We start from the raw sequence: 27012 nt of genomic DNA, 5'->3' as shown, positions 1-27012 counted from the left end.
GAGACAGAATGAGAGAGAATGAACGAGGCCTGTTAATACAGAGATGGCGTTCGATCCGTGATGCGTTTTCAGTTAATCGTATGAAAAAAAAGTTGTATTTGTTTGTTGCAGGAATGTGCACCCACTGGCACCTACAGACTCCAGGCGGTGGTTTCTCATTTAGGTGACAGCATGGACCATGGTGAGTAATCTGACATTATTTATACACGTGCAGTGGAAACTATTAAATGACTAAGGACCACCGACTACTCCGACAGGCCACTATATCAGTGACACAGCTGAGGGAGAAGGACAGAGCTGGTTGTCATTCAGTGACTTAAAAGTATCAAGAAGCACTGAGCCAGCCATCCTGAAGAGCAGGACAAAAACAGCCTACCTGATTTTCTACGTGCACAGGTAGAATCTCACCTTTCAGACTTGGGAATGTAGGTACCTCAGTCTAGGAGCACTCTAACAGAAACAAGTTTTACAAGCTTATATATGTAGGGAGTAAATTAGCCTTTACTGTGCCCTGGGACTGCAGGTCTCTTGTGCATGACAGGTGAGTGAGGCCTACTCCCAGCACTGGTTGGCAGGTGCTAACCTTCTTTCTCAGTCCTTTCACCCTTCCCTCTCTGTAAAAGAATTAAAAAAAATTTAACCCATTAAAATGAGCCATTTTTTATTCTCCACAAAATAGTAAATGCCCCCTCTGGCGTTCTTGTTAAAACACTTTTTCCATATTTTTATGCCATAGATTTATAACATGAATAATACTATACTTGTCAAGTCAACATATTTAGATGAGGTGTCCTAGTGTCAGTTATTGTCTTCTAATCGCTATTGGAGATGTACAAGTCCCCATTCTTTATCCCCAACATTGTTCATACTAAAAGATTAATTTCTTTTCCAAGTAGCACATGGCAGGGATTAAACACCTATTTACATGGACGTCACTTCCATCGCCACATATGAGAACACTACCAGGGTGCTTCACTGACAGAGGAAGAGCTTCAGTCCTTTTTGAGAAATAACCAACTTGTATTTTAATTTGCAGATGTTAGGAGTGAACCAGCATCTGTCTATAGTTCTTTTAATTGTGAGCACACATATTTAAACCCTTGTTTTGTTGTTGCTTGTCAGTGTTTGACCCCATGTATGCTGCTTTGCTGTGTTTTAAGACTGCCTGTTATGTTCTAAGTAGTGTTAATGCTTAATGTTCTTCGTGTTTGGTTTTGTCTTGTTCTGTATGATAATAAACGTCTGTGGCATCTGAACCGCAGCTCATCTTTGCATCCGTCTTCACGTCACAGGAACACCGACCGTTGAAGGTTGCCTCGAGCCAAGGGAAAGAAGAAAAAGGGGAAGAAGCAGTGTAGCTGCTTCTACCCAACCCATGCAGGAGAATCCTCCATGCTTGTGGGAACACTCCCTGTCATCACATCGGGGGAGAGTATCTCTGGAGGATTTTGGGGGGGCCCTGGTGGTGGTCCAGGATCAGATGCTGCAGAGTCCTGCCTACCTTCACTGGATTACCGGGACCCGTACGATTACGACTACCAATATCCAGGGTCTGACTCTGCAGGGTCCTACTCTCCCCCCACGGACTACCAGGAGGACTATGAGGATTACAGCAGGAGTGAGGAGTATGTTGACGTCGGCCTCAGGTCGGACACCGAATCCGACCGCTCTGAGGATCCATCAGTGGAGGTGGAGGAGGCCCGCCATGAGGATCCTTCCTGTGGTTTATAGACCGGGTCAGAGGACTCTGAAAGCAACGAGCCTCCGATGTTAGTGCTTAATGTTCTTCGTGTTTGGTTTCATTTTGTTTTGTGTGTTAATAAACATCTGTCTCATGTGAACCACGGCTCGTCTTTGCATCCTGCCTTGTCTCCCACGTCACAGAACAGCAATTCATCTACACTTCTCACAGATAAAACTATTGCTAACGGCGAAGAATAAACATGTTGCAAAAAAGCAGTAAGAGCTAGTATGCAGAAACAGTGGTGTTAGCGTGAAACAGTTTCAAAAACAGGAGTCTCCTTATGAAGGAAGGAGGTCCTTATGAACCTCTGTATTTTGACAGCAAGTATTGACCATGTGCCATTAAAACCATGCCAGGTATGGTATTAATCCACAAAATAGCACATCAAATCTAATTATTTGGCTAGTACAGGGTTATGCAATATTCCCTCAACTCAGCAAAATGCAACAGCTTGAATTACTTAACTGATTAATAATAATAAAAAATCTTTCCTGACTATAAAAATATAGCTGACCCATTCGAAAGATTAAACATCCAGTGAGTGTGTATCCTGGCATGTTAAGGTAAAAGGCATCTCCGACTGGAATACATTTAAGCGGTTTCGGGCGCCATCTGGTGGCGACTTGGAGTCCTTATCACGCTCTCATTTCTTTTGTATGGCGGGACAAGTGTTTTGTTATCCTACCTATCGAACAGTTCTACCTAGATTTAATGCACTTATGTACATTAGCATTAGTCCAGGCTTCTGGTGTTTATTTTGGATGCATATATTATAATTAGGCTACTGTGGACATTTGTATTTTGTATAGCTACAGCACCTGTACTTCACACACGTGTAGTAATCGGATCTAGAAAGTTGCCAGCCCTATTAAAATATTAGATTTATAGTATAATAGTTTCATTAAACAGACAACGCGTTAATCACAATAATTTGCATGATGATTAATCTTGAACCAAAAATCTCGCCGGGAGCTGTAGTTCTCTTTCCAGACACACACCCAATAAAACTGTGCTTGATCATTTCTTATTGATAGCCACTGACTATAGGATCAATAGAATAGTACAACCAAATAACCTTTAATGTTTTGCTTTACTGTAATACAATTTAGAATTGCGATGTTACCCTTTTAAGAAGAACTGAACACATTGTGACAAGAGCAACTAGATGAAGCTTTATTGACATGCTGGTCAAGGACTCACATCCAATATGTTTAAAATACATTAATTGAGGCCAAGTGCAGCATAAAAAAATATTTTAACTTCACACAGAACCAAAACCATCAACATCAAAATATAAATGTATAAAAATATGGGTATTGTTAAAAAAAATGTTAAAAATGGGGCCTCCCACAGAAAGGCATGGCACAGTCAGCGACTTCAATTCAAAGTTTTTTATTCAAAGTAAAAAAAAACAAAAACAAAAAAACACTTGGGCAGGTTGGTGGCGCTCTACACGAACTTGGACAGACGCTTGGGGCTGAGCGGGATGTATGTGGACATGTCGGAGTGCTGCGCCGTCACCCAGCTCATGACGTTCGCCCGCCGCAGCTGGGAGTTGGGGCCAAGGAAGGGAAGGAAGGGTTAAACAACAAGATGAGTGACAGCAAGGAAAGTGTTAGGAAGGATTTCATAATGGCTTTAAAAAGGCGAGGCGAGGGCACCTGGTGGGCTGGACTTTGGTGTCATCTTCGTCCTCCGAGTCGCTGGAGATGATGATGACGCTCATAGCTGGGCTGGGCGTGTCAGAGATGATAATGGGCTCCGATGCGTCGCCCATGCCATGCACGGGGGAGGACACAGGTCTGGCACAGGGTCAGAGGAGCACGTCAACACTCTCAACACACACTGCACACTCGAGTGAACACACACAACCTATCACCAAAGTGTGATGCCACAGAGCCATCCAGCACTTGTTACAACAGTTGTACCCACAATGCAGACCCACACACTAGACCAGTAGGTCTCGAGTCCTGTTCTAGGGTTCCCTTGCACTGAATTAGTGTGGAGTTTTAGCGTTAATGCCAGCCATTATAAAGTGCAATAAGAAGCAGGGAGTACCTAGCCCGGCTCTCTGCTTGGCGATCTTTTGACCTCTTGAACCCGCCCTGCTGTGCCGGTTGTCCCACCTGGCTGTGCTGGGCGAGCCAGCTGCTGAAGGTGTCATTGAGGTTGGCAGCTGTGCTGGCCCCGCCCCCCGCCCCACCCCCACTGCCAAACAGGCTCTTGCTGCCATCACACCCTGTGCACTGCCGATTGCAGATCTCCATTTTCTGGAAGCAAGATTTCACACTGCAGCGAGAGAGAGAGAGAGAGAGAGAGACATGGGCGGGGGGCAAGTTACAGTACTACCATTTGGATTTGTAAATTAAGATGGTGTTCCTTAATTTTTTTTAAAAACTGTGACATGTAGATTGGAAGGCCTGGAACAACTCACTGGGCACTTTGAGGGAACTGGAGGAGGTGGCTCATGGTGACAAACGGGTGCTTCAGGGCCTTCATCGGCGTGATCCGTTTGTCAGCGTCCAGCGTGAGCATCTTGTTCAGCAGGTCGATGAACTCCCGCCGGTCTGCCTTCTCCGCCGAGACATCTGCGCCTTCCAGACTGGTCGCATTGACCTGCGTGAGAGACCCAGGGGTGAGTCATATTAAACACCAGCAGAGGGCACCGATCCACCTAAGACGCAGCAAGTTCTGCAGCAAGTTACTATGCATTGCTCTGCCTTTCGTAGATGCCGTTCTCCAGAGCGATTCATGTGCGTTCCTCATTATAACGGCACGAACGCTCGACCTTTGAGCTAGCACCTTGCTCGACCTGCTCTACAACGTGAGCCGTGGAAGCTGTTTCTCACGTTCTTCAAATTCACATCACAACAGTAAAGCAATGCGTACAGTTATGTGCACAAAAGCCAAAATAACCTGCATCATGTCGTCAAGACAGGTGAAAATGTACTTCCGTGTCTCTTTGGACTTGATGCCATGCTCTGCCTCATGCTCTGAAGGCGTCTGGAGAAAGGAAAGAAAAAAAATCAACCATTCAGCTCCACCATAAAGTTACATGACATCATTAAGTTACATCCCTTATGAAACAAACACATGGTATTTGGCATTGAAAGACTGGCAAACCTTGAGTCTCCACAGGGGGCAGCTGGAGTCAGGGCTCCTGTGGAAATAATAGTTGCTCTTGGTCCCTGCGCTCAGCAGGTACTCTGCTGGTAGGCCCTGCGTCTGGGAGATGTAACGGATCTGCAGAGACACCACACGGCAAGAGGATTACGACTTTATTTTGTGTTCATCCTTCCATTTTCAAAATGCATGTATAAAAAAAAAAAGAAAAGAAAAACAGGCCATAGAAACTCTTATTTATATTATTCCTAAAAATGAGCTAGCCAAAGCAGCAGCTAAAAGCTCAAACCATACATTCACTCTCTTCCTTGCTAGCCATTATGGACTCCCTAACAAACTGCATAGTTAGAAGAACGGCCATTTCCATTAGCAACACTACGCCACTCTTTTCACAAACAAGATTTACGTCATCATCACACAGTGAGAAAAGTGTGAAAAGAAAGTGAAAGAACCGACCCCAAATCAGCGAAATTCTACAGAGCTCCGTGAATCCAAGCCCAAGATGCGTGAAAAAGACTAGGCACAGCTCAAAGGCCCGTGTGCTTACCTGATCATATTCAGAGGCTCCCGGATACAGGGGGGAGCCCATAAACAGCTCGGCGATGACACAGCCCAGCGACCACATATCCACGGCCTCGCAGAAAGGGAGACCCAGGATGATCTCAGGTGACCTAGACCAAAAACACAGATATCGCCATCATGAAATCAGTCTCGGCTGATTCCGTAGTTTGTGGTGATTCGGCGGCAATTGCTTTAACACAAACAGTGCTGAATTCATTCATGAAAATGTAAAAGGTTTAAATAGTATTTTGTTGATGAGTCCAGGTTTTTTTTTCCCCCCTACACACCACTTTACATTACACACCCACTATTCTAACATGGAACTATATGCAAAAATGCACTGACACTACAATGATGTTCTGTTTTCCATTAAGTAAATACAGAGTATCAATGCAGTTAAACACTGTTACTCGGTAAACAACACGGTTAATTAACGGTATAGCTACAATGCAACAGCAGTTTTGTACAGACATGACCAATACTAATATTACCAAAGCCTGCAACTCGGAGCATCTTAACTAATCTCAGACATTGAAGAGGGTTCATCAGGTATTTTGCTAAATAACAGCACTCACATGAATCACTAAAATTAAACCACTTATAAATCAAATATGAATCAGTCGTGCTCCAGTTAACTGTAATGCTTATCACGATTTTAATGTGTAGCAGGGTCATCGCAACTGCCAAAATGTGCAGCTCTACTCTAAAGCACACTCGAGTGCAACAAGTGCACACTTATTTCTAACACGCCTCAGCACGTGTCCCTCACCGGTAGTATCTGGTCTGCAGGTAGCTGGAGCACACGGCCTCGGAGACGTGGCTAGCCGAGCCGAAGTCGATGACTTTGACCCTGTATGGCTGCCTGACGGGGTCCACCAGCATGATGTTTTCGGGCTTGAGGTCGGTGTGGATCAGGCCCAGGCTCTTCAGCTTCATGAGCGCTTTGGCGACCTGCTGCAGCACGGGCCGGACGCACTTCAACAGAAGCGGGCTGAACATGCTGTCCTTCAGGAAGTCGTAGAGGCTCTGCCCCAGCATCTCGAACACCAGGCACATGTGCTTCTTGTGCTGGAAGCACTCATACGCACGCACGAAGTTGAACTCGTCTGCGTTCTCCCTGCTCAGCCGTCTCAGGATGCTCACCTGAGGAGGAGCAAATGAGGAAAGACAGATTTAATTTTTCTGCACTTTTTTTTTTAATACACATCCAAACAGGTATGGCTTATGCAATTGTAGCTAAGCCTTCTTTTTATAGTAAGCTTCAAGCTGTCGATGTGTTATCTGAACTAGTTCCTACTGATGCTTTGAAAATTAGAACTAGTGTGCTGATACCAAACACAAGTGTTTTTGTGCTACCCTGGCTGTATACAGATTCCACAGTGTGAGTTAGCACATCTGATACCAACAAACAGAATCGGGGCTACAGCTGATTCCATATCAAAAGCTCCAAAAAAGCAGGCAAAACTTTCCCACCTCGATCTGACCCTGTCGAGCAAAGAATGGATGGTTTTTCAGGATCTTGATGGCAACCATTTCATTGGTGTCCTTCTTGGAGCATTTGGCCACCTGGCCAAAACTTCCACAACCAAGGTAGTGCAGAACCTCGTAGCTGTTGGAGGCAGAGCAGAGGATTTCATTCTGCACCAGCTGGTATTCGCAATCACTTATCGATTTGCTGCTATCTGCGGTACAACCGGAGTACGCAATGGACTGGGTGGAAGAGGTGGTTGTTCCGCTCCTGGCCACGCGCTTGGACAACGAAGGAGTGTAGAGATCCTCCAGGATCTGTACGCTGTCGCTGCTGTGTTCCCCTTCTCTCTTCCTCTTCAGGCTGCACCGCTTCTGACAGGCGTCTTCTCCCCGCTGGCTGGACGACGACGCAGCCTTGTCTGAGGCTCCAGAGGGGGAAAAGACCAGGGCAGGTAAGCCATCGGTTGAACTGAACCCTGGATCCGAGGGCCAGGGCGTCCCCGGCCGAATCCGAGGACCAGGACTCCGCAGGTAGTAATTGCTCTCGAATTTTACTTTCTTGGCGATCCCACTGGAGGAATCTGAAGGGGAAGAGAATATTCCTTTAGGGAAAGATGAAAACAGGGCCACTAACCAAAGGAATGCTATGCAGATCTAGTTAGGGGCTATATTCAAAATTAAAACTAAAACAGCAGATTTAAAAAAAAACAACAACAACAACAACAACAACACGATCTATGATTTAGCTAACGCTAGCTAGCTAACGCTAACGCTAACCGCTAGTTAACTTCATAACTTACCCTCAGTGTTGATTATTTTCCCACCTTTAACCTTACGGAAAGAAGGCTCAAGAAAACCGAACGGATATAATTCATGATCATCCATGTTGTTCTGTGGTTCTTAATTTAAAGAATTGAAATTATTAGCACGCTATATCGACCGGAGTGAGAAGATTTCCACCAAATATCAATTCGCTACTCTACGGACTCTTCGTTCCATGGCAACAAGGTGACATGGACAGGTGTAACGTCATAAAGTGGAATTTCAAGTGCACGTATTGAACCTCGCCAGTAGACAAGATAAAAGCTCACATTTATTTTACTCTTTGTCCAGACATAATCAAAACTGTAGTGTCTGCTTGTCCGCCTGCTGCACCTACAGGCCCAAACTGGCAGACTCATATAAATCACTTGATAGCATCGAATATTAAGTACTACATTTATCAACATAACATTTCTTAGGACTAATACATGTACCTGCTTACCGATTTCAGCCGTCTACATGCATCCGTTCTCCAGAATCCCACGCTAAATATTTCGTGCTTTGCTGGTAAATTTCCACAACAATCGTGCCTGTCATTTTAAATGGCATTTTAAAACATGCTTCCAGTATAAGATAACTTCAGATTTTGTCAAAGAAAATTCAATTACATAAAAAGTGGGGTGGGTGACTATTATTTACTTCATGTTTCCTGGGCAAGTGGCGTGATTGGCAGGTGTTTCAACAAATGGAGGAGGTTTAGATGAAAACGTAGACCCTTCACTTGTCTTATTTAGTTCTCCTTTTAACCGTTTAAAGGTCCGCGTGCTGTCAATCAGCTTCCCATTTATTTGACGCTGTTTGGCGAAACTCATGCAGCCATAAGAATGATTTGAACGCCAATACTTTTGGACATCATGGAAAGGAAGAGGCTTATTTGAGCTGAAGTTTATGTGGAGTTGTTTGGGAGCTTCTAGCATGGACTAGCTACAATGTATAAAGTATACTATTTCTTTACAGTATTATGGTATAGATTCTGTGGATTCCATATATACATTAAATGTAAAATGTTGCCCAGTTATGTCAGAAATAGCAAACAAAAACCACAGGCTCCAAGTTACTGAAAGAGAAGTATTAAATGAGGTCCTGGTAGAGCATACGTGCAGGTTTGTCAGACATGTTCATGAGGAGTTTAACTGAAGCAAAATCCTCATCACACACCCAAGGAGTCAAAGCCTGCAAAATCCCCAAGTAGCAAGACTGCATCCAGGTAGCACTTGCTGATGGAAAGCAAAAAATAGTGCTGTATCCTGCTCTGTGCCTCATCCACTGTACCAGTCTCTTAGTATTGGACTTAGTGTGGTTAATCAATCTTTGACTGTGCTGATTACATTTATGTCATTTAGCTGACACTTTTATTCAAAGCGACAATTATGACTGAGTACGATTTGAGCAATTGAGGGTTAAGGGTTTTGCGCGGGGGCCCAACAGTGGCAACGTGGCAGTGAACCAGCAATCTTCCGAGAACAAGTCAAGTACCTTAACCGTTGAACTACCACTGCCTGTGTTTATATATTGTACTATTTAAAGATTTTGCAGTTACTTGGATTTTGTCAATATAGCAACATGCCCTCAGTCCAGCAGAACAGGAAATCTGAAACCTGATAAATTACCTGTTTCAATTTTTGTTTTCTATTTTAAACACACACAATCCCAAAAAGATTTCTCTGTAGTAATACAGTTCACTACTATAGTTATAGAATTAGCTCCAATTACCCCACAATATCCCTTTAAATTAAGCCAAAATTCAAAGTCTGAGGTGAAGATCCTATAAAGGTTACATAAGAGCTTGATGTTACATGTGTTTTGAACAAATACTGCCACTAAGTGCCAAAGAACTATTTTTTATAGTTACACCTCCCATGGAATTCAAAATACAACAATCAACTTGTTAAACACATTAATCACACATTGCATTTGAGATACATTTAATACAGTTTGTTAGTCTGTTTGTAAAAAACACTATTTTTTTAAAAAAAATGAAGGCATTAAAACAAACAATAAGCCCAGAAACTACAATAATCAAGTTCAATAATCGAGCTGATGTTCAATGTCCGAATCCCTCATGTCTCTCCGTGTTCCTCTTCCTCTCACAGGTAAGGATACAGGCTTTCCTCTGGCCGAGCGAGTAGGCCACGGGCCAATGGTAGGGCTGGTCAGGGAGCTGGTGACGAAGGGAGCTGCTTCCTGATCTATCGTGGGATGACATCACAGACTGCTGGACCTGTAGGAGGAGCCAAAAAAAAAAAAAGGGCACCAAGATATCGATAGGTATGTCAATATTCCCAGGCCCCAGCTAAACTACTGCCCAACATTGGAAACCTATTATAGCGTGTAATTATTATGAACCTATTATAGCGTCTAGATTCCACTATTACTGCCTCGTAGTAGCAGGGCTCTGCTGTACTATAAATGTGTTTCTGTCTTCTACTAAAAGTCTCTTTTGGCAGTGTAATTTATTTTGGTCAAATGGCTGCATGACCGTTTTCAAAACAAATTTATAGAGGTGTTGGTGAGGTGATCCTTCCTGAGTTCCCCGGCCAGCAGAGCATGAATGACCTGAGTGGGCGAGCAGCTCTGCACCATGGCACCGAGCGCAAGGTCCTTGTCCTCCCTGATGAAGAGGTTGCTTTCGCCCGCCTTGTGCGGCAGCATGCAGGCAACCAACTCCGCCTTGGCGTCCATGGCCCTCCACAGGTCGGTGGACATGTGCGCCAGTGTTGTCATGGAAGCACGCGACACCATGGAGCTCAGATTCTTCAACTGAGACAGTGGACATGGGGCTCAGGTGTTCAGGCACTCCATGGGGATGTGCCTGTTTAAACACGCCGATCGGACTCATCCGATATGTGGCAGATTTACTTGGTGTGTCAGAGAAGGAAAAGCATCAGTTTGTACTACCTACCATGTTTAAGGACAAGATATTCCTCGCTAGAACATTCCAAATTGACTCTTCATCAGGTTAGAACCATTTTGGTCACAAAACAGAGCAATTCCAGCTCGGACAGCAAAATGCGAAGATCCTTTTTGGGCCATTGTTTATATGATTTGATTAGAGAATCTTTTGTCCCTGAGAGGGCCCCTCTGGACCACAGTCAGGCACACATCGTGGAGCTTGGGAAGCAGGATGTCGGTGTGGTTCTGGGCCAGAGACTGCACCAGAGTCAAGCTCCCCTTCTTCTTCTCCCTAAAACAGCGTTAGAACACGGTGTACATACCTGGTGTTATGATATCGGTAATGCTAAACAGGTTTCATTAATAAAATCAACTTTTAAAAACACAGAAACAAATGTATTCGCTGTCAGGGTGACCCTCACTAATTTTTATATTTATTTTTCCAAAGCATGCCATTTGTGTATTTTTAGGTATGCTCTGTAATTATAGCTCTTTGCCACCTGCCTGAAGTGGGGCCGCTCTTCTCTGACAGCAGCCTGTGGGCCGCGGATCCTTCACTCTCTCTGGGGCTCATCCAGTGGTGGGAAATGGCTCACAGAGGAAGCATCTGCCTCAGAGTGGGAGCTACTCTGGCTTTTCCTCAGGGGATCAAATCAAAAATCAAAATCAAAAGTTATTTATATAGCGCTTTTTAGAACAGATGTCACAAAGCACCTTTACAAATGTCCAAGTCCAAGCCACCAGTGAGCAAGCCAAGGCTGACAGTGGCAAGAAAAAACCCCACTAGAGCATGAGGAAGAAACCTTGAGAGGAACTAAAACTAAACGGTGGGCCCATCCTCCTCTGGCCGACAACAGTCACCACAATAATAACAATTACCGAGAAAAATATAATTATAAAATGAAAAAACAAGTAAAGTGTCTTGGTACAGGTAAAGAACCTGCACCTTTCGATCTAAGCAGACATGGTGGTTTATAATGAACTAAGAGTTCTCTAAGGAACTGTGGGGCAAGACCATTCAATGCTTTGTAGGTAATTAGAAGTATTTTATAATCAATATGAAATTTTATTGGGAGCCAATGTAAAGTATCTTAGATAGCCGTGATGGATTCAGATTTTGTCGTTCTAATGAGCACTCTGCCTGCTGCATTTTGAACTAGCTGGAGCTTGTTTAACCACTTAGTAGTACAGCCTAATAGTAGGGCATTACAATAGTCCAATCTTGAAGTAATAAATGCATGGACTAGCTTTTCTGCATCATGTGAGGAGAGCATGTTTCTAATCTTAGAAATGTTCCTAAGGTGGAGAAAGGCCTTCCTAGAAATATTATTTACATGAGCTTCGAACGAGAGACTGGGATCCATGATACCGCCAAGATCTTTATCTGTGAGGGAAGATGTGACTGTGATTTCATTGAGGTTCTTTGAGTAATTAGAGGATCTAGCTGTCTCTGTGTCTAATAGAAGCACCTCTGTTTTGTCAGGATTAAGTGAGAGAAAGTTTCTCAACATCCTTTATGCATTCGGTTCTGATTCAGATATGCGCTTAGCTGCTGAACTACAGCTTTTTCTAGGATCTTGGAAATAAATGGTAGGTTTGAGATCGGTCTGTAGTTTGACAGCTGACATGGGTTGAGGTTAGATTTTTTGAGAAGTGGTCTGATTACTGCAAATTTGAATGATTTAGTAACGTAGCCAATATTTAAGGATTAGTTTATTAAATTTAGTAAAGGTTCAATTACTTCAGGTAGAATTTCTTTAAGAAAGTGTGTGGGCAGTGAATCTAGTAAGCACTGGAGGACTTTGAGCGCAACATCAGATATGCAATTTCTGGCTCTTGGATAGGTGTAAAGGATTCAAAAGTCATTTTTGGCTTGGTTGTTCTTGGTTGTACCTAAGTAGTTGCCCGATGTCATATTAATGCTCTTAACGTTATCTCTAATGTGCTTTATTTTCTCATTGTAGAAATTCATGAACTCTTTACTACTATGGTGGTGATGTAATCTGAGCATTGGTGTCAATCTTATTCTTAGTTAGATGGGCAATTGTACTAAAAAGAAATCTAGGATTATTTTTTTCTTTTTCTATTAGGTTTGAGAGATAAGCTGTTCGAGCGGTAATAAGTGCTTTTCTAAACTTGAGAAGGTTCTCCTTCCATGCAAGCCGGAAGACTACAAGCTTAGTGTGGCGCCATTTACGTTCAATTTTTTATTTAAAATGTGAAAGTGTTTTGATTTAAATTGCAAATGTGGTCATTATACCAAGGTACCAATTTTTTGTCCCTAATTTTTTTATTCTTAAGTGGGGCAACATCATTAAGTGTGCAGCAGAATACTGATTCTAAGCATTCAGTTATTTGATGAAGTTCTGTGGCGTTTGAGGGCATCCTAGTCACAAATAGTATGTCTGGGAGACTGCCAATGTCATGTTATGGCCCCACCCCCTCCTCAAACGTCTTGGTTTGTGTGTTCATCCGTGTTGCCATGTCCTCTCGTGTTGTCCACCTGTTCTGCATTATGTGTAATCGTCTTTAATGTATATACATCCCCTGTGTCGTAGTGTGTTTGTTGATGTTTAAGGTGTACAGAGCATGTGGGTTGTTTTATGTATCATTCGTGTGTGTAATAAACGTCTGGTTAATCGTGCCTCTTCCCCGCATCCTGTTTACCTCGAGACGTTACAGAAACACCAACCGAACAAGGATGCCTGGGAAGGGTAGGAAGAAGGGGAGGAAGGGGAGTAGACACACTTCCCCAGCTCGTGCATGCAATTCCCCCGTGTTCTTGGCTACCCTGCTGACTCCCACAATACGGGAATGTGGTCCTGGGACGGAAGTGGAGGAGTCACAAGGGACTGCGTCCGACTACCATGACTGGTATAATGATTTCCAGTCCTCGGAGTTGTGTGCAGCAGAATACTGATTCTAAGCATTCAGTTATTTGACCAAGTTCTGTAGGGTGTGAGGGCATCCTAGTCGCAAATGATATGTCTGGTAGATTGCCAATAAAACCAGGTGCAGTGGCTGATGTGATTGTGCGTACATAGTTCAAATGAAATTAAGGAATGGTCTGAGATGGAGTAGTATAACTACATCTACACCATAGCTCAGTACTAAGTCAGGCGTATGTCCACCAGAGTGTATGGGTTCTGTTATACATTGGGTAAAACGAACTGATTCTAATATAGAACTAAAGGCCCATCAGAGGGTCTTGGCCACTATCAAAGTGAATATTGTTGAAATCACCAACAAAAATGTAAAGGAAATCTGCAAATTCCTTAATAAATTCTGAGTAGCGTCCTGGTGGCCTGTAGATGCCAATTACTGGAAGAGGCTGGATGGGCTTTTTATCGCTGGCTACATGATTTATGCTAGTAAAAATCATTTCAAAGGCTTTCTGGTTTATGCTTAATGTGTCAATAGAAATAACTGCAATGTCAGCTCCGCGGCTAGTTAGACGAGGGTGGTGTACATAGCTGTAGCCAGAAGGACACGCTGCATTTAAAGCTATGTACTCGTTTGGCTTGATCCAGGTTTCTGTTAGGAAAAGTACATTACATCTATGATCTGTTAGTATTTCAGTTATCATGAGCATTTTAGACGCTGATGATCTAACAGTTAGCAAACCCAGCTTTAGATAAAAGGAGTTTTCTGTGAATCAGTTACTTTAATACTAATTATGTTATTAAGCGCATACTACAGCATCGGACATCGCCTTCGCTAATTGACACACCTCTTCAATATTATTTTTAGTAATCTCTGACTGACGAAGGCGTATATCGTTAGCTCCTACGTGAATAACTATCTTAGAAAACCCATGCTTGCCTAAAACCTTAACACTACCTGCAACATCCGGCGCCCTGGCACCTGCTATACAGCTAACTGTTGCTGCTGGTCTCCCTAAAGGCCTGCTAATTTCACGTGTCGCAAAATAAAGTCCCCTATAACCAGAGCACTTCTAGCGCTTGAGTCTTCTCCGTCAGACTAGCAATTCAACTACACTTCTCACAGATAAAACTATCGCTAACGACGAAGAATAAACATGTTGCAAAAAGCAAAATGTTAACGTTACTTACGTTTCTGGTAGTTCCTTAGATGTAGTTTGTGATGATAAAGTAGTTTTCGATGGAAGTTGCCACCATACCTGGTATGGTATTAATCCACAAACTAGCACATCAAATCGAATTATTTGGCCAGTACAGGGTTATGCAATATTCCCTCAACTCAGAAAAATGCAACAGCTTGAATTCCTTAACTGATTAATAATTTAAAAAAATATTTCCTGACTATTAAAATATAGTTTACCCATTAGAAAGATTAAACATCCAGTGTGTGTATCCTGGCATGTTAATGTAAATGGCAGCTCCGACTGGAATACGTTTAAGCGGTCTCGGGCGCCATCTGGTGGCGACTTGGAGTCCTTATCACGCTCTCATTTCTTTTATATGGCGGGACAAGTGTTTTGTTATCCTACCTAAAGAGCAGTCCTACCTAGATTTAATGCACTTATGTACATTAGTATTAGTCCAGGCTTCTGGTGTTTATTTTGGATGTATATATTATAATTAGGCTACTGTGGACATTTTCTATTTTGTAAAGCTACAGCACCTGTACTTCACACACGTGTAATAATCGGATCTAGAAAGTTGCCAGCCCTATTAAAATATTAGGTTTATAGTATAATAGTTGAATTAAACAGACAAAGCGTTAATCACAATCATTTGCATGATGATTAATCTTGAACCAAAAATCTCACCGGGTGCTGTAGTTCTCTTTCCAGACACACACCCAATAAAACTGTGCTTGATCATTTCTTGTTGATAGCCACTGATTATAGGATCAATAGAATAGTACAACCAAATAACCTTTAATGTTTTGCTTTACTGTAATACAATTTAGAATTGCGATGTTACCCTTTTAAGAAGAACTGAACACACTGTGATAAGAGCAGAGTATATATGTGTCCTAAATCTACAGGATGACGGGGAAAAGTGAGGCATGTTCTAAGGGTCTATGTAGAAAGGAAAGAAACAAGGTTAGTAAAGATTAGATGTTCTCTGCATGAACGAGCCACTAGCTGTTCCCGTGCCCGTCATGAGCCACTGCTGTCCTTAAAGAGAGACAGGGAGAGAGAGAAACAGAAAGGGAGCGGTAAAGGAGACAAGAAGAGGGAGCGGATGACCTCGGGCGACCAGCTCGCGGTCAAACCGCCATGTCATGGCTGATAGGCAGAGACCTTGCGTTGGGTGCCTGAAGACAGAAAGGCTCCAGTATCTAACACGCCCCTCTTTGATTCCAAAGGAATCACATATCAGTATATAGACCTTTCTCATACGCAGGCACCAAGGCAACATTAGCATGATTAATCACGGAGGTAGAAATGAGAGTTATGAAAGAAGACAGGAGTGACAATAAACAGGGTCCACAAACAAGAATCAACACAATAATCAGGAGTACGGGAAAACATATGTTTATGAGCCAAGATCCCCAAGGGCCGACAAGCTCAGTTAACCAACTGAACCAAGAATCATCGGCGGGTGGAGGCTCAGCAATAGCGGTCTTCATGTGCAAAATGATGTCAGTAATGCTGTTATAGTAACTAGGGATGTCAAAGCAACACGTTTCATTAATGACCTTGCAGATGCCTCCCTCCTTTGCCAAGAGGAGATCTAGGGCTAGGCGGTTCTGCATGACAGCGGTACGGATCTTATTTACCTTATCATTGAGTAATGCCATGGCGTTTTCACTCCTATTGGCTAAATTAAGTACCCGCCATGCCAAACCATTAATTTTATTAAGGGCTGCAGTAGTTCCTCCTCCCAGGAACAAACTCCCACCCGCGTTCATTCCAGGATTAGTCCATGGGTTGGCCAGTACATACCCACCATACCTATTAGGGGTGCCATTAATTACAGACCTTTTAGCTCTGTCAGATGTCAACTGCGAACATGTATATATGACCAGAGATGGGATAGTTAATGCTGGGGTACAACATCCTTTTCAGGGAAATTGATGACAGGTATGACTAACAATCAAAGTGGGTAGGCTGGAGTATTCCATCCTACCGCATACCCACATGATAGCTGCAGATATGCCAGTGCCCAGGATCGCAGGGCAAAGAGACGGTGTGCCTGTTATATTATTTATTGTGCATCTGCCCAGTCCCGTGCCTAATGTCCATACCTCATTTATACACAGCGTGTGACCAAAAAATGGACAATCAGGCAAGCCTGCAGAACATAGACAGGTGCTACCTTTCACAGGTAATACTGCTAGGGTCATATTTCTGAAATGGGGGTAATACCATTTACAACTGCCAATGTCACAGTCTGTCCTGTGGTTTGGCCATGAACGACCAAACAAGGCCCATGCGGGGAGATTACCACTGGCAGCTGCTGCCTTAGATACATTTCGTATAAACCGTACTCCCATATTGATCTGACAGTCGGATGAATTATGATTAAGTGCTGCTGCCATAACATCATCTACCAGGACTGGTACCCAGGGTGTATGGAATGCTTGACAAACCAAACAGTCCTTCCCTGGCTCCACCTCTCCTACCGCTACCAGGGAGACCACACAAGCTAATTTACCATTACACTGTTGTTGATGACTCTGAAAGCCCACTATCCCCCATTTTGTACTTTTTGAGACTGAAAATAATGCCAATATAATCAAATGAATGGGGCCCATTATTCCTATAGTAAGGTTTTGCAAGAACCTTTCAGGAAAGGACCAAAGAGTCAGCAAAAGGATGTTAATAGGCAGAAAGGATATCTATCAAGTTATAATACCAATGCTAAAGTGTATTGACATACAGGGCCAAGGAGTACTTCCTTGGTGTGTGGTGCAGCCAAGGGCCAGTCCCTCAGCATGAAATCATATAACAAATTTTGTACTATATGTGAATGTGTTTAGGTGCATTTTGCTTGTCGGACGCGTCAGCTACTGGTGATTTCTTCAGCCGGCTGGTGTGTATCCACTGTGCTGATCCCGATGTTAGCACAGCGGTTCGGGTCACTGCGATCACGGTTGTTGGGGGTCCATACGCAGCTTTACCAGCTTTCCAAGGGTTCAGTGATTTGACCAAAACAGTGTCACCTAGAATAAATGCATGAGTAGGCTTGTCTGCGGGAAGAGGGAGAGAGCAAGCGACATTACCATGCACACTGTTCAATTTCTCAATCAACATTTGGGTGTAGTCCACCAAGATCACGTCCATGTCACCTGAATGAGAAACACCTGGGTTACATCTGACCCATGGAATGGTAAATGGTCTACCAAAAGTTACATCAAACGGTGACAATTTATTGGTGGCACTGGGCGTCATTCTGATCTCACATAACACCGCTGGCAGTAGATGTATCCGCTTCTTTCCTGTTTCCATCATAGCCTTTGTTAACCTTTCTTTCAAGGTATGTTTCATTCTCTCAACAATGCCAGATGACTGAGGATGATAAGGGATGTGAAATTTCCAGTCAATAGTTAGGTAGGTGCATAGTTTCTGAGTTACCTTGGAAATGAAACAGGGTCCCTAACCTGAATCTATTACCCAAGGCACACAGTACCTCCGTATTATCTCCTTGGCTAGGATTTTAACCTAAGAACAAGGAAATGCCTCAGTCCACTTGGAAAACCTGTCTACAATCACCAGCAGGTACTTCAACTGACTACAAGGTGGCATGTGCGTAGTCTATCTGTAGATACTGAAAGGGATATTCAGGAGCCGGCAAGGCATCATGTTTGGTTTGTGTTTTACCCTGGAGGCTTCTAGCACAGGTTAAAACAGAAGCCAAACATGATCTAATGGCAAATGTACAATTTTGCAAAAGGTGCGGTATCAGAATTCTGTCTTGTATGTGAGATTTGTTTATAGATCTGGGAAATGTCAAAGTATATATATCCATACCATGCCTGTTCAAACACAGAAAATATGTGTAAATATAATAGATAAATGCATTTATTATAAGAATTTTAACAGAGTTCAGTACTTAGATTTTGCATTTCTGATGAGAGAATCATTATCAAATAAAACCAAGACGAACAGCTGGGAAAGAATCGTGAGGATCCCTGTTTTCTGTGCACACTGTTTGCACAGAGCAGTGCGAGCCACTGCAATCGAGACTGGTTCTCCTTCTCCAGAAAGTTGATTATTTCAATGATCAGCAGCATATCATTTTCTAATTTAAGGCATATGTTTTGAACAGTTTGCATACTTTTAAGGCATGCACACTGGATTTGAAAATTAAGTGAACTGGCTTTGATGTAGTGTGAATGAGAAATAAAATGGATCATTAAGAATACATTGGTCAAGGAATGTGCACTGATGGAACCCACAGTCCCTCGCTCACCCTTGGCCAAAACGAGTCGAGGAAGAGCAAACCCATTCCTGGTTCGGTACGTCCACTTAACAGATAATTTAGTGGTTTTACTTTTTGGCTACTCTACCCACCTCTGTCTGTATTGCAGTTTGGGTTGTTTGTCTGTCTAAATGTCCGCTTAGCTACTATAGCTGGAGCTTTTCTAATTTTATGATAAACGGTCTGTCTGCTGTAGTTTTATATAGTTATGGAATGCATTGACGTTCCACCTGTTTTCTCATACAAGGCTTTATGTCAAGCATAAGCGACTGCTTTTCATGCTATTTAGATTTTGCTATTTTAAAGGTACAAGACAAGTAGTATAAGTGATTAAACCAAATTTCATCACCATACCCGCCCTTTCTCGTCTGCCCACACTTGGTGACGTATTTCGATGTGGTACGTCCATGCTGCAGGTGCGTATAACGTTCCTAAGTGCGGGCAGTTTGAGACGAACAGCTCTGCTTAGCAGAGAAGAGTCGGTCCACAGTAGCGCCCCTCTCTCTGCGTCTACCTCTGTTCACTCACTAGAGAGAATCTGCTTAATATAAACAATTTAATTTGATAATTTTGACCATTAACACTTTGTGCGCTGTGTGAGTGAAAACAATGTATGTATTCTGTGCTTTCTAACTTTCACAGCAGTTGTCGGTTATGTATTGATTTTGTCAGATGCCGTCTACGTTATAAAATCATTTTAGCGGTGCCGAGCCGCAGGTTGAATATTTGGAAATGACTGTTGGATAACACGTAAGCTAGTGAGTGTTAATGGGTGCCTTTCAGTCCCTGTCATTTTCGGCCCGTTGTGGAAACCAATATATGTAAAAGAATTATCAAAAAAAAGGACTTATTGCTTGAAGCAGTGAAGCGGAAATGGGTTTTATGTTATGAGCAAATTTTTTGGCCCTTAACTCAAAAGAGAGTTCCATTTTTTGATGATAATTTATTGTAACACCATGAAAGGTAGCAGCGACCCTTTTGGTCAGCTGCAACATATAAAATCAAGACATAACCTGTGCATACATATGGGTGTGCTTTCTGTGCCTTCTTGTTATGAGTAAAGTAACCTAAATAGTAAAGAAAACAGGGCTCTCAGCAGACATTAGTGTTTTCTGGAAATTTGCTTGCTACCTTAGCTTGTTTTCTTAGAAAGAAACATTTGACGGTGGAGTATCAGTTTTTGAAATATGGGTTACCTCTTGAAAAGTCTAGAGTTTTAAAGTACCTTGTTAATTTAGTTGTTAGACAGAATATCACAGTTATATCCATTTTTTAAAAATCAATAACTTTTTTGTCTTATGATAGGTAGTGAAGATGTTTCCCCCATCTCGTCACGTTTCACGAGGATGTTATTGTTCTTTACAAGGCAACGCTCAAATCATCAATAAAGCCTGAAACATCAATTTGCTGAAAATGTGCAAAAATGGCTGGTTTTTGATTACATTTACATTTACAGCATTTAGCAGATGCTCTTATCCAGAGCGACTTACAAAAGTGCTTTGTCCTTTACTCATAGAATATCTTAGTACAGTACAGTAGGTTAGAGTCCCACATACCAATGAACTAGAATACTGTAGAATACAGGGATCAATGCTGATACCTAGAAGTACAAAATACATAAGGTCTATCTTAAACAATGATAAGTGCAATAAACAATAAGTGCTAGAGTTTTTTAAACAACATAAACAATACCCTACAATAAGTACAAATTTAGTCAGTCAATATGGGACCAATGTCAGTTGTCCTTTAACTAGTCTGCAAATAGATGGGTCTTCAGTCTGCATTTGAAGACTGCAAGGGACTCTGCTGACCGGACAGCAAGTGGGAGTTCATTTCACCATCTTGGAGCCAGGACAGAAAATAGTCTCGATGCTTGTCGTCAATGAGAACTGAAGCAAGGAATTTCAAGCCGAGCCGTACTTGAGGTTCAAAGTGCTCAAGCAACGGATCGGGCTTTGACCATTGACTTCATGTATGAAGGGGATGATCCATTTTTGGCTTTTGTAGGCAAGCACCAAGGTTTTAAATCTGATGTGTGCAGCTACTGGGAGCCAGTGAAGGGAGTGCAGCAGTGGAGTAACGTGTAAACTTCGGAAGATTGAAGACCAGTCGTGCTGCTGCATTCTGGACAAGTTGTAGAGGGCTGATGGCTCTTAGAGGAAGACCAGCAAGTAGCGAGTTGCAGTAGTCTAGCTTTGAGATCACAAAAGACTACACAAGCACCTGGGTAGTGTCCTGCGAGAGATAGGGCAGAATCTTTCATATGTTACAAAGGAGAAATCTGCAAGACCGTGTTAGATTAGAGAAGATTGTCAAAGGCTGCTGAAAGGACTAGAAGAATCAAAACAGATGACCGTTTGGCATCTTTACCAGCATGAAGTTTTTTCGTCACATGCTATGAGGGCCGTTGTTGTAGAATGTGCCGGTTTGTAGCCAGACCGATTGATCACTTTATGCAAGTGCATGTACAACCAATGTTTCAGGAACTTCTTACTTATTAGGTTTCATACCTCAAATGTTAATCAAAATGAAGATTTTGAGGAAAATAAGTTTAATATGTAACTTTTCTCCAAAGTATACCCACCACTTTACTGGATATTATTGATCCTGATTTGTTCACAAACAGTAAATGTCATGCTTTACAGTACAAATCTTTGTAAATTTTGCAGATAATTAATCTCTTATTAGTATTCTTTAAGTTTTTGGTTTGATCTTTTTTGGGGCATATTTTGTTTGAAATTGGATGTTTGACAAAACACATTATTTTTTTGTTACACATAAAAGGGTCTCTTTACATGAAGAAAAAAAATTTGAAAGTCATAAAAAGGTACTTTTGAATAGAATGCAGAACTGGGTGATGATGCTGGTGTCAAAGGTGTGTTTCTCTATATATCCAGACTCCTGTGCAGGGCACACAATAAAATACGTGAAAGGTTGCCAGAGCATACATTGGGACATGCACTCACATGGGCAGCATATCCACTGCGTGTGCCTGGGTGTGCCCATGCATGCACGATTGGGCATCATTCACGCTGTTACACTGGTTGGGGCAGGATGACGTGGAGTCGCTCTTGTCACTGGAGTTCTTCTTGCCGCTCTCCGAGCACAAGTCGCCCTGCACTGCCTTGAACAGCACGGGGTTCAGATGGACATACTCCCCCGATACCACCTCGATTACTGCAGGGAAACAGAAGAAGGGCACGTGGGGATCATATGTACTAAGAGCTAAGACAATTTCTGCTGTTTTGCAACAGTTTTGCATAGTTACAGATAAACTGTTCATACTATTACATTATTGCAGACTGAAGATAAAAAACTGTTACCTTCCTCATGAAGCCTTTTTAAATCATAAAAAGATAATAAACAAAATATGCTTCAATATATCAGCACAGTATAAAGTACAGACTATACAGTATAAAAATGTAATATTTCAAATGCACAGACAAAGACATGGTAAATAATTTTGCCATATCAAACACAGACCATTGTAAATCCATATTATTCCACTTTAATATCAGATATTAGTATGCGGTATCCTTACACCTTTGTCTTGTCTGACAGTAATTGACTATGCCTTCCAATAATGATAGCTGGAAGAATTTTATCTGTGCTTTACAAATTCACTGACAATGCAGTTTCATTGCTGCACCTAACAGAGTGTTCCATGCAAAGAGAACAAGCTTGCTCAGATTTTTGGGTATTGACATTAAGACAGTTATATTGGGTAGAACAACTACCCTTTGAAATGACAAAGAAGGATTTCTTTTAAACTCAAACGCTATCCTCTATCTGTCACGATACAGCCCCCTCGTCCCAGACGTGTGTGTGTGTGTGGGTGTGCATGTGTGTGTGTTCGTCTGCATTGCCATGCCCTCCCCATATATCAAACTTCTTCCTCTTTTCGTGTCGTTACGGTTTATGAATATAAAGTCTTGTGTAGTCATTGGTTGCTTGTGTTTAACCTTACGTGAGCATATGTGCTAAGTTGTCTTCATTGTGTCTGTCAATAAACGTCATGTCCTATTTCCCTTTCTTTACTGCAACACTGTCATGGGACCCAATGTTAATGCCTTTCTTTGGTTCCACTTTCCCACTGTTCACTTTACTATGTTATGAGATGCTATGAAAGGAAAAATAAAACATGCCACAACTACTGTACACATAATGAAGCACAAATAGAACATGAAAGTCCAAGCTATTGTGATCTTTGGCGTCCAAGAGCTCGTCTGCGGCTGCCTCTTGCCGTAGTTGTGACAAGTCACCACAAGAGGACTCTGTTAAAGCAAACACACTGTGCACACTGTTTGCACAGACAGCAGTGCGAGCCACTGATAACCAGACTGGATCTGCTTCTCCAGAAAGTTGGTTATTTCAGTGATCAGTAACATATCATTTTCTAATTTAAGGCATATGTTTTGAACAGTTTGCATACTTTTAGGGCACGCACACTAGCTTTGAAAATTACGTGAACTGGCTTTGATGTGGTATGAATGAACAAACAGAAATAAAATGGATCATTAAGAATGCATTGGTCAAGGAATGTGCAGTCATGCACATCCATAATCCTGCTCGTACCCTTTCTCAAAATGTCTTTTTAATCGTGACATTCTGATGGTATCACCGACTCTAAACTTCAATCTTAGTTTTTCCACCTTTTTCAGTTGAAACAACCCATACAAGGTTTTAAACACCGTGAAGGAATTTCCTTCGTTCACTTCAACGGGTTTCATTTGAATGCTTCTGTGATAGCTGTTGTTATAAGCATAAACCAAGTCTTGTACCACATCGATGTATTTTCTCGTATTGACAGCTGTGAAGTATCTCCACATCCTGTTGAACCGTTCACACACTGATGCTTTTTGTCCCGTCCCAGTAGCAAATTGATTGACGTTGTTTTTTTCATTAATGTTTTGAAACTTTCATTAAAAAATTCTTTCCCTTCATCAGTCTGAAGTTTTTTAGGAACTCTGCCTTCTTTTAGAATAGAAACAAAGGCTTTGGTAACCTGTCTTGTTTTTCATCATGAGTACCCAAGCATACTTGGAAAGTATATCGATACACGTTAGCATAAATTTCATGTTCCCGTTATGTTGGTCATGTCCACCAAATCGGCCTGCCATTGTTCATCTGTTTTTACAATGACTCTGTTTCTTTTAAATTTCACAGAGATTGTTTTATGTTGCATGTATGCATCCTGAGCTGCTAACCAGTTTTTGATTTCCTTATCATCAACCCGTTTACCGATTTCATCCACCACGGACCTTTGCAGACTCTTGACCCCTCCATAGGATCCTGGGTTTGAAGGAGTGTAATAAATATTTTTCAGCAGACGTTCAGTCATGGCGAAATGATTGAAACACAATGAAGAGAGTGCTGGATTGGATTATGGTTTTATTAGCATCTTTTCAGCAAAAGAGGTTATGTTTACATTACATTAAATTAAAAATGAAAGCATGCAATCAAAGGTTTTATATACATCAACCTTTTCATCGTTACTTAGTTTCAAAACACATACATCTATTACATATGTGAATATATATAATATATGCCCGTTTTTACATTCATCGGGTTTTCAAACATATGTGAAATAACATGACATATATATATATATATATTTTACAGGTTTTACAGAACAGCGTGATCAACTTCATCCTCAGCACTCTTTTTTTTTTCTCGGTTGAAGGACCAGCGCTGCTGTCCATGCAGATTCCCATTTGGCTCAAGTACCAGGGTTCAGGTTTGTGTGCAGCTTCCAGTAGTACTCGACATCGTCGTGTACCTGCTCCCCGCACGCTATCGTTTTCATTGTTCAGGTTTTCATGCAGCTTCCAATAGTCCATGACGTCGTCATGTACCTGCTCCATGCACATACTATCATTTTTTTCATTCAGGTTTACGTGCAGCTTCCAATAGTCCACAACGTCGTCTTGTACCTGCTCCCCGCACACGCTATTGTTTTTTACTATGAACTCTTTGAGAGTGGATTTGATATTCTGTTCTTCCTGCAGGTCATTTACCACTACCTCAGCGATTGCCTGAATCTTGCTAGAGGATGGAGGTATCTGAATGCCGCACAGCTTCAAAGCTCTGGCTAGAGTATGTATGAACCATGGCTTGAACAGTTTATTGTATCAGCTTAGGTGCGTTGAGGCTGAAATAGGATTCATCCGGATCGTACAGGCATGTGTGCTGACGCTGACTAGGATGGTCAATAGCACACTTTGGGCCCTTAACACTTTTCAGTGCATTCCACATCTGAGAGTGGTGTTGGGGAGGGGTGGATTGTAATTTACAGCTTTTCTTTTTTCCACCTACACTTCTTCCTTAAAGCCGTGTTTTACGGTACTTCACTACTTTAGTTCACAGTCCTAATTGTACTGAGTAGTGTCCTCGTTGCCTGTAGATTGGCAATTAGTGGAAGAGGCTGGGTGGACTACATTATGCTAGTAAAAATAATTTCAAAGGACTCGAAAATCATAACCAGCTTTCTGGTTTTCCTTAGTCACTTAATGGTTTCTACTGCACATGTATGAATAATATCAGATTACTCTCCATGGTCAAGGCTGTCACCTAAATGAGAAACCACAGCCAGGAGTCTGTGGGTGCCGGTGGGTGCACATTCCTGCAACCAACAACTACATCTGTTTTTTTCATACGATTAACTGAAAATGCATCATGGATCGTTGAAACCCCATCTCTGTATTAACAGGCCTCTTTCATTCTTTCTCATTCTGTCTCTGTGTCTCTCTCAGCCTGTATCTCTCTTCTTTTTGGTCTCTCTCTCTCCTCACCGGTGGGCTTACGTGCTGTCCTCTAGCTCCCTGTCCTTCTCCTCTCTCATTTACTACTGATGGGTTAAAAGAACTTAGTCATTATGGCAGATACTTATACACAGCTGTATTATCACTCCACTGAAAGAAAATGGCACAACTCTACCTGGCTGGGGACTGGAGTTTTCCCCCAGTTTATAGTTTTGCTTTTCTTTTCATTCAGTCAGCATTTTGTAGCTAAAGGGGAATGGGTGGACAGAGAAGTATGTGGGCACGGGTTGATGGTACGAGCTCAACTTGACTGCTGCCTGAGAGAAGCCACCCCAGGAAGGGCAGAGAGATCCAGCTCGGACGGGACGTCCATCACGTCTGAGAGCTTTTGGCCCAGCATGTCAAACCGCTTAATGTGAAGGATGAGAATACTGTTCCAAGAGGAAAAGTGACTTAAGGACTGGAAGTGTGTGTAAGTGGAGGAGGGTGTGTGTGTTGGACTGGTTTAAAACTCATTCTTTAAGGTCATCTACGTCAGACGAGACTCACCGTGGCAGTGTGAAAAACTTCACCTCTTCAGTTGCCTTGCAGCCTACTTCACACTCACAAAAACGCTCCAGTAGTGTTGGCTGAAAAAAGAAAGAGACTCTTTCATTGAGAGTGATAAAATCAAAATGGCAGCATGTCATAACTGTATTCTCTCCTTTACAACACAGTAATGAAGTGTTATCCAAAGAGGGTGTGTGACGTGACAGACCTTAAAGTAAGTGTGTAGACTGTCGGTCATAGTAGGGCTCCGATTAACACAGAGGTAGTTGTAGACATCCACTCTGCAGCTCTGCTGTCCACAGCTTTCACAAAATGGAGAACAGAAATATTAAAACATTTGCACAGAAATAACTTGCTGCATCCCTTATACAGTGTGTGAGTTATCACATGCTAATATGCTTGTGTATGTTTTACTAGTAGATAACAGCTTATCTAATGTGGAGCAACAAAACAGTAAACATGTACACTAATGCAAAGCCAGCAGAGCACGTAGAATGCTCAGTCCATGTCAGTTATGTTTTCCCAAACTCACACACTCTGGGATTTGAAAGTTATGTGATGAATAGAAGCTGAACTGGTGAGCATTTTAAATGTTCACATTTAAGTTATGTATGTTATGAAACTTTCATGAACACTTAAAACAGTTGTCCGGAGAAAGCGCCTGCTCTCGGTGAGAAAATGTACACTTTAAACAAACACGTTAAGACTGGTTAAGACCAGTCCATTAACACAA

At 42.2% G+C, this 27012-nt stretch overlaps 1 protein-coding gene across 1 annotated transcript; it reads right to left on the bottom strand.

The window, feature by feature from the left end:
* Positions 1–3193: 3193 nt before the first annotated feature.
* LOC145656005 (homeodomain-interacting protein kinase 1-like) lies at positions 3194–24809 on the bottom strand. The gene is made up of 12 exons (XM_081709466.1): positions 24749–24809; positions 22001–22146; positions 10309–10480; positions 6902–7317; positions 6198–6571; positions 5415–5538; positions 4868–4987; positions 4661–4747; positions 4179–4360; positions 3803–4033; positions 3420–3546; positions 3194–3292 (listed from the first exon to the last, which is right to left on the bottom strand). The coding sequence occupies exons 1-12, from the start codon at positions 24807–24809 to the stop codon at positions 3194–3196; spliced, it is 2139 nt and encodes a 712-aa protein (XP_081565592.1).
* Positions 24810–27012: the final 2203 nt, after the last annotated feature.

This window comes from Electrophorus electricus, unplaced genomic scaffold (genome assembly GCF_041902795.1).
Source record: "Electrophorus electricus isolate QZ-2024a unplaced genomic scaffold, ASM4190279v1 Scaffold43, whole genome shotgun sequence".
Taxonomy (NCBI): Eukaryota; Metazoa; Chordata; class Actinopteri; order Gymnotiformes; family Gymnotidae; genus Electrophorus; species Electrophorus electricus.
Note: the sequence above shows the minus strand (reverse complement) of the source record. Positions and strands in the feature narration are given on the sequence as shown.

Bases quoted from the DNA above. Each gene is read 5' to 3' on its own strand.
- LOC145656005 (XM_081709466.1), bottom strand. From the start codon at position 24,809: ATGGACTATTGGAAGCTGCATGAAAACCTGAACAATGAAAACGATAGC. The intron at 10,481-22,000 runs GTGAATGATGCC...CCACTGTCTCAG, and splicing joins GCCCCAACCAGTGTAACAGC to TTGAAGAATCTGAGCTCCAT. The intron at 5,539-6,197 runs GTGAGGGACACG...TTTTTGGTCTAG, and splicing joins CTGCAGACCAGATACTACCG to GTCACCTGAGATCATCCTGG.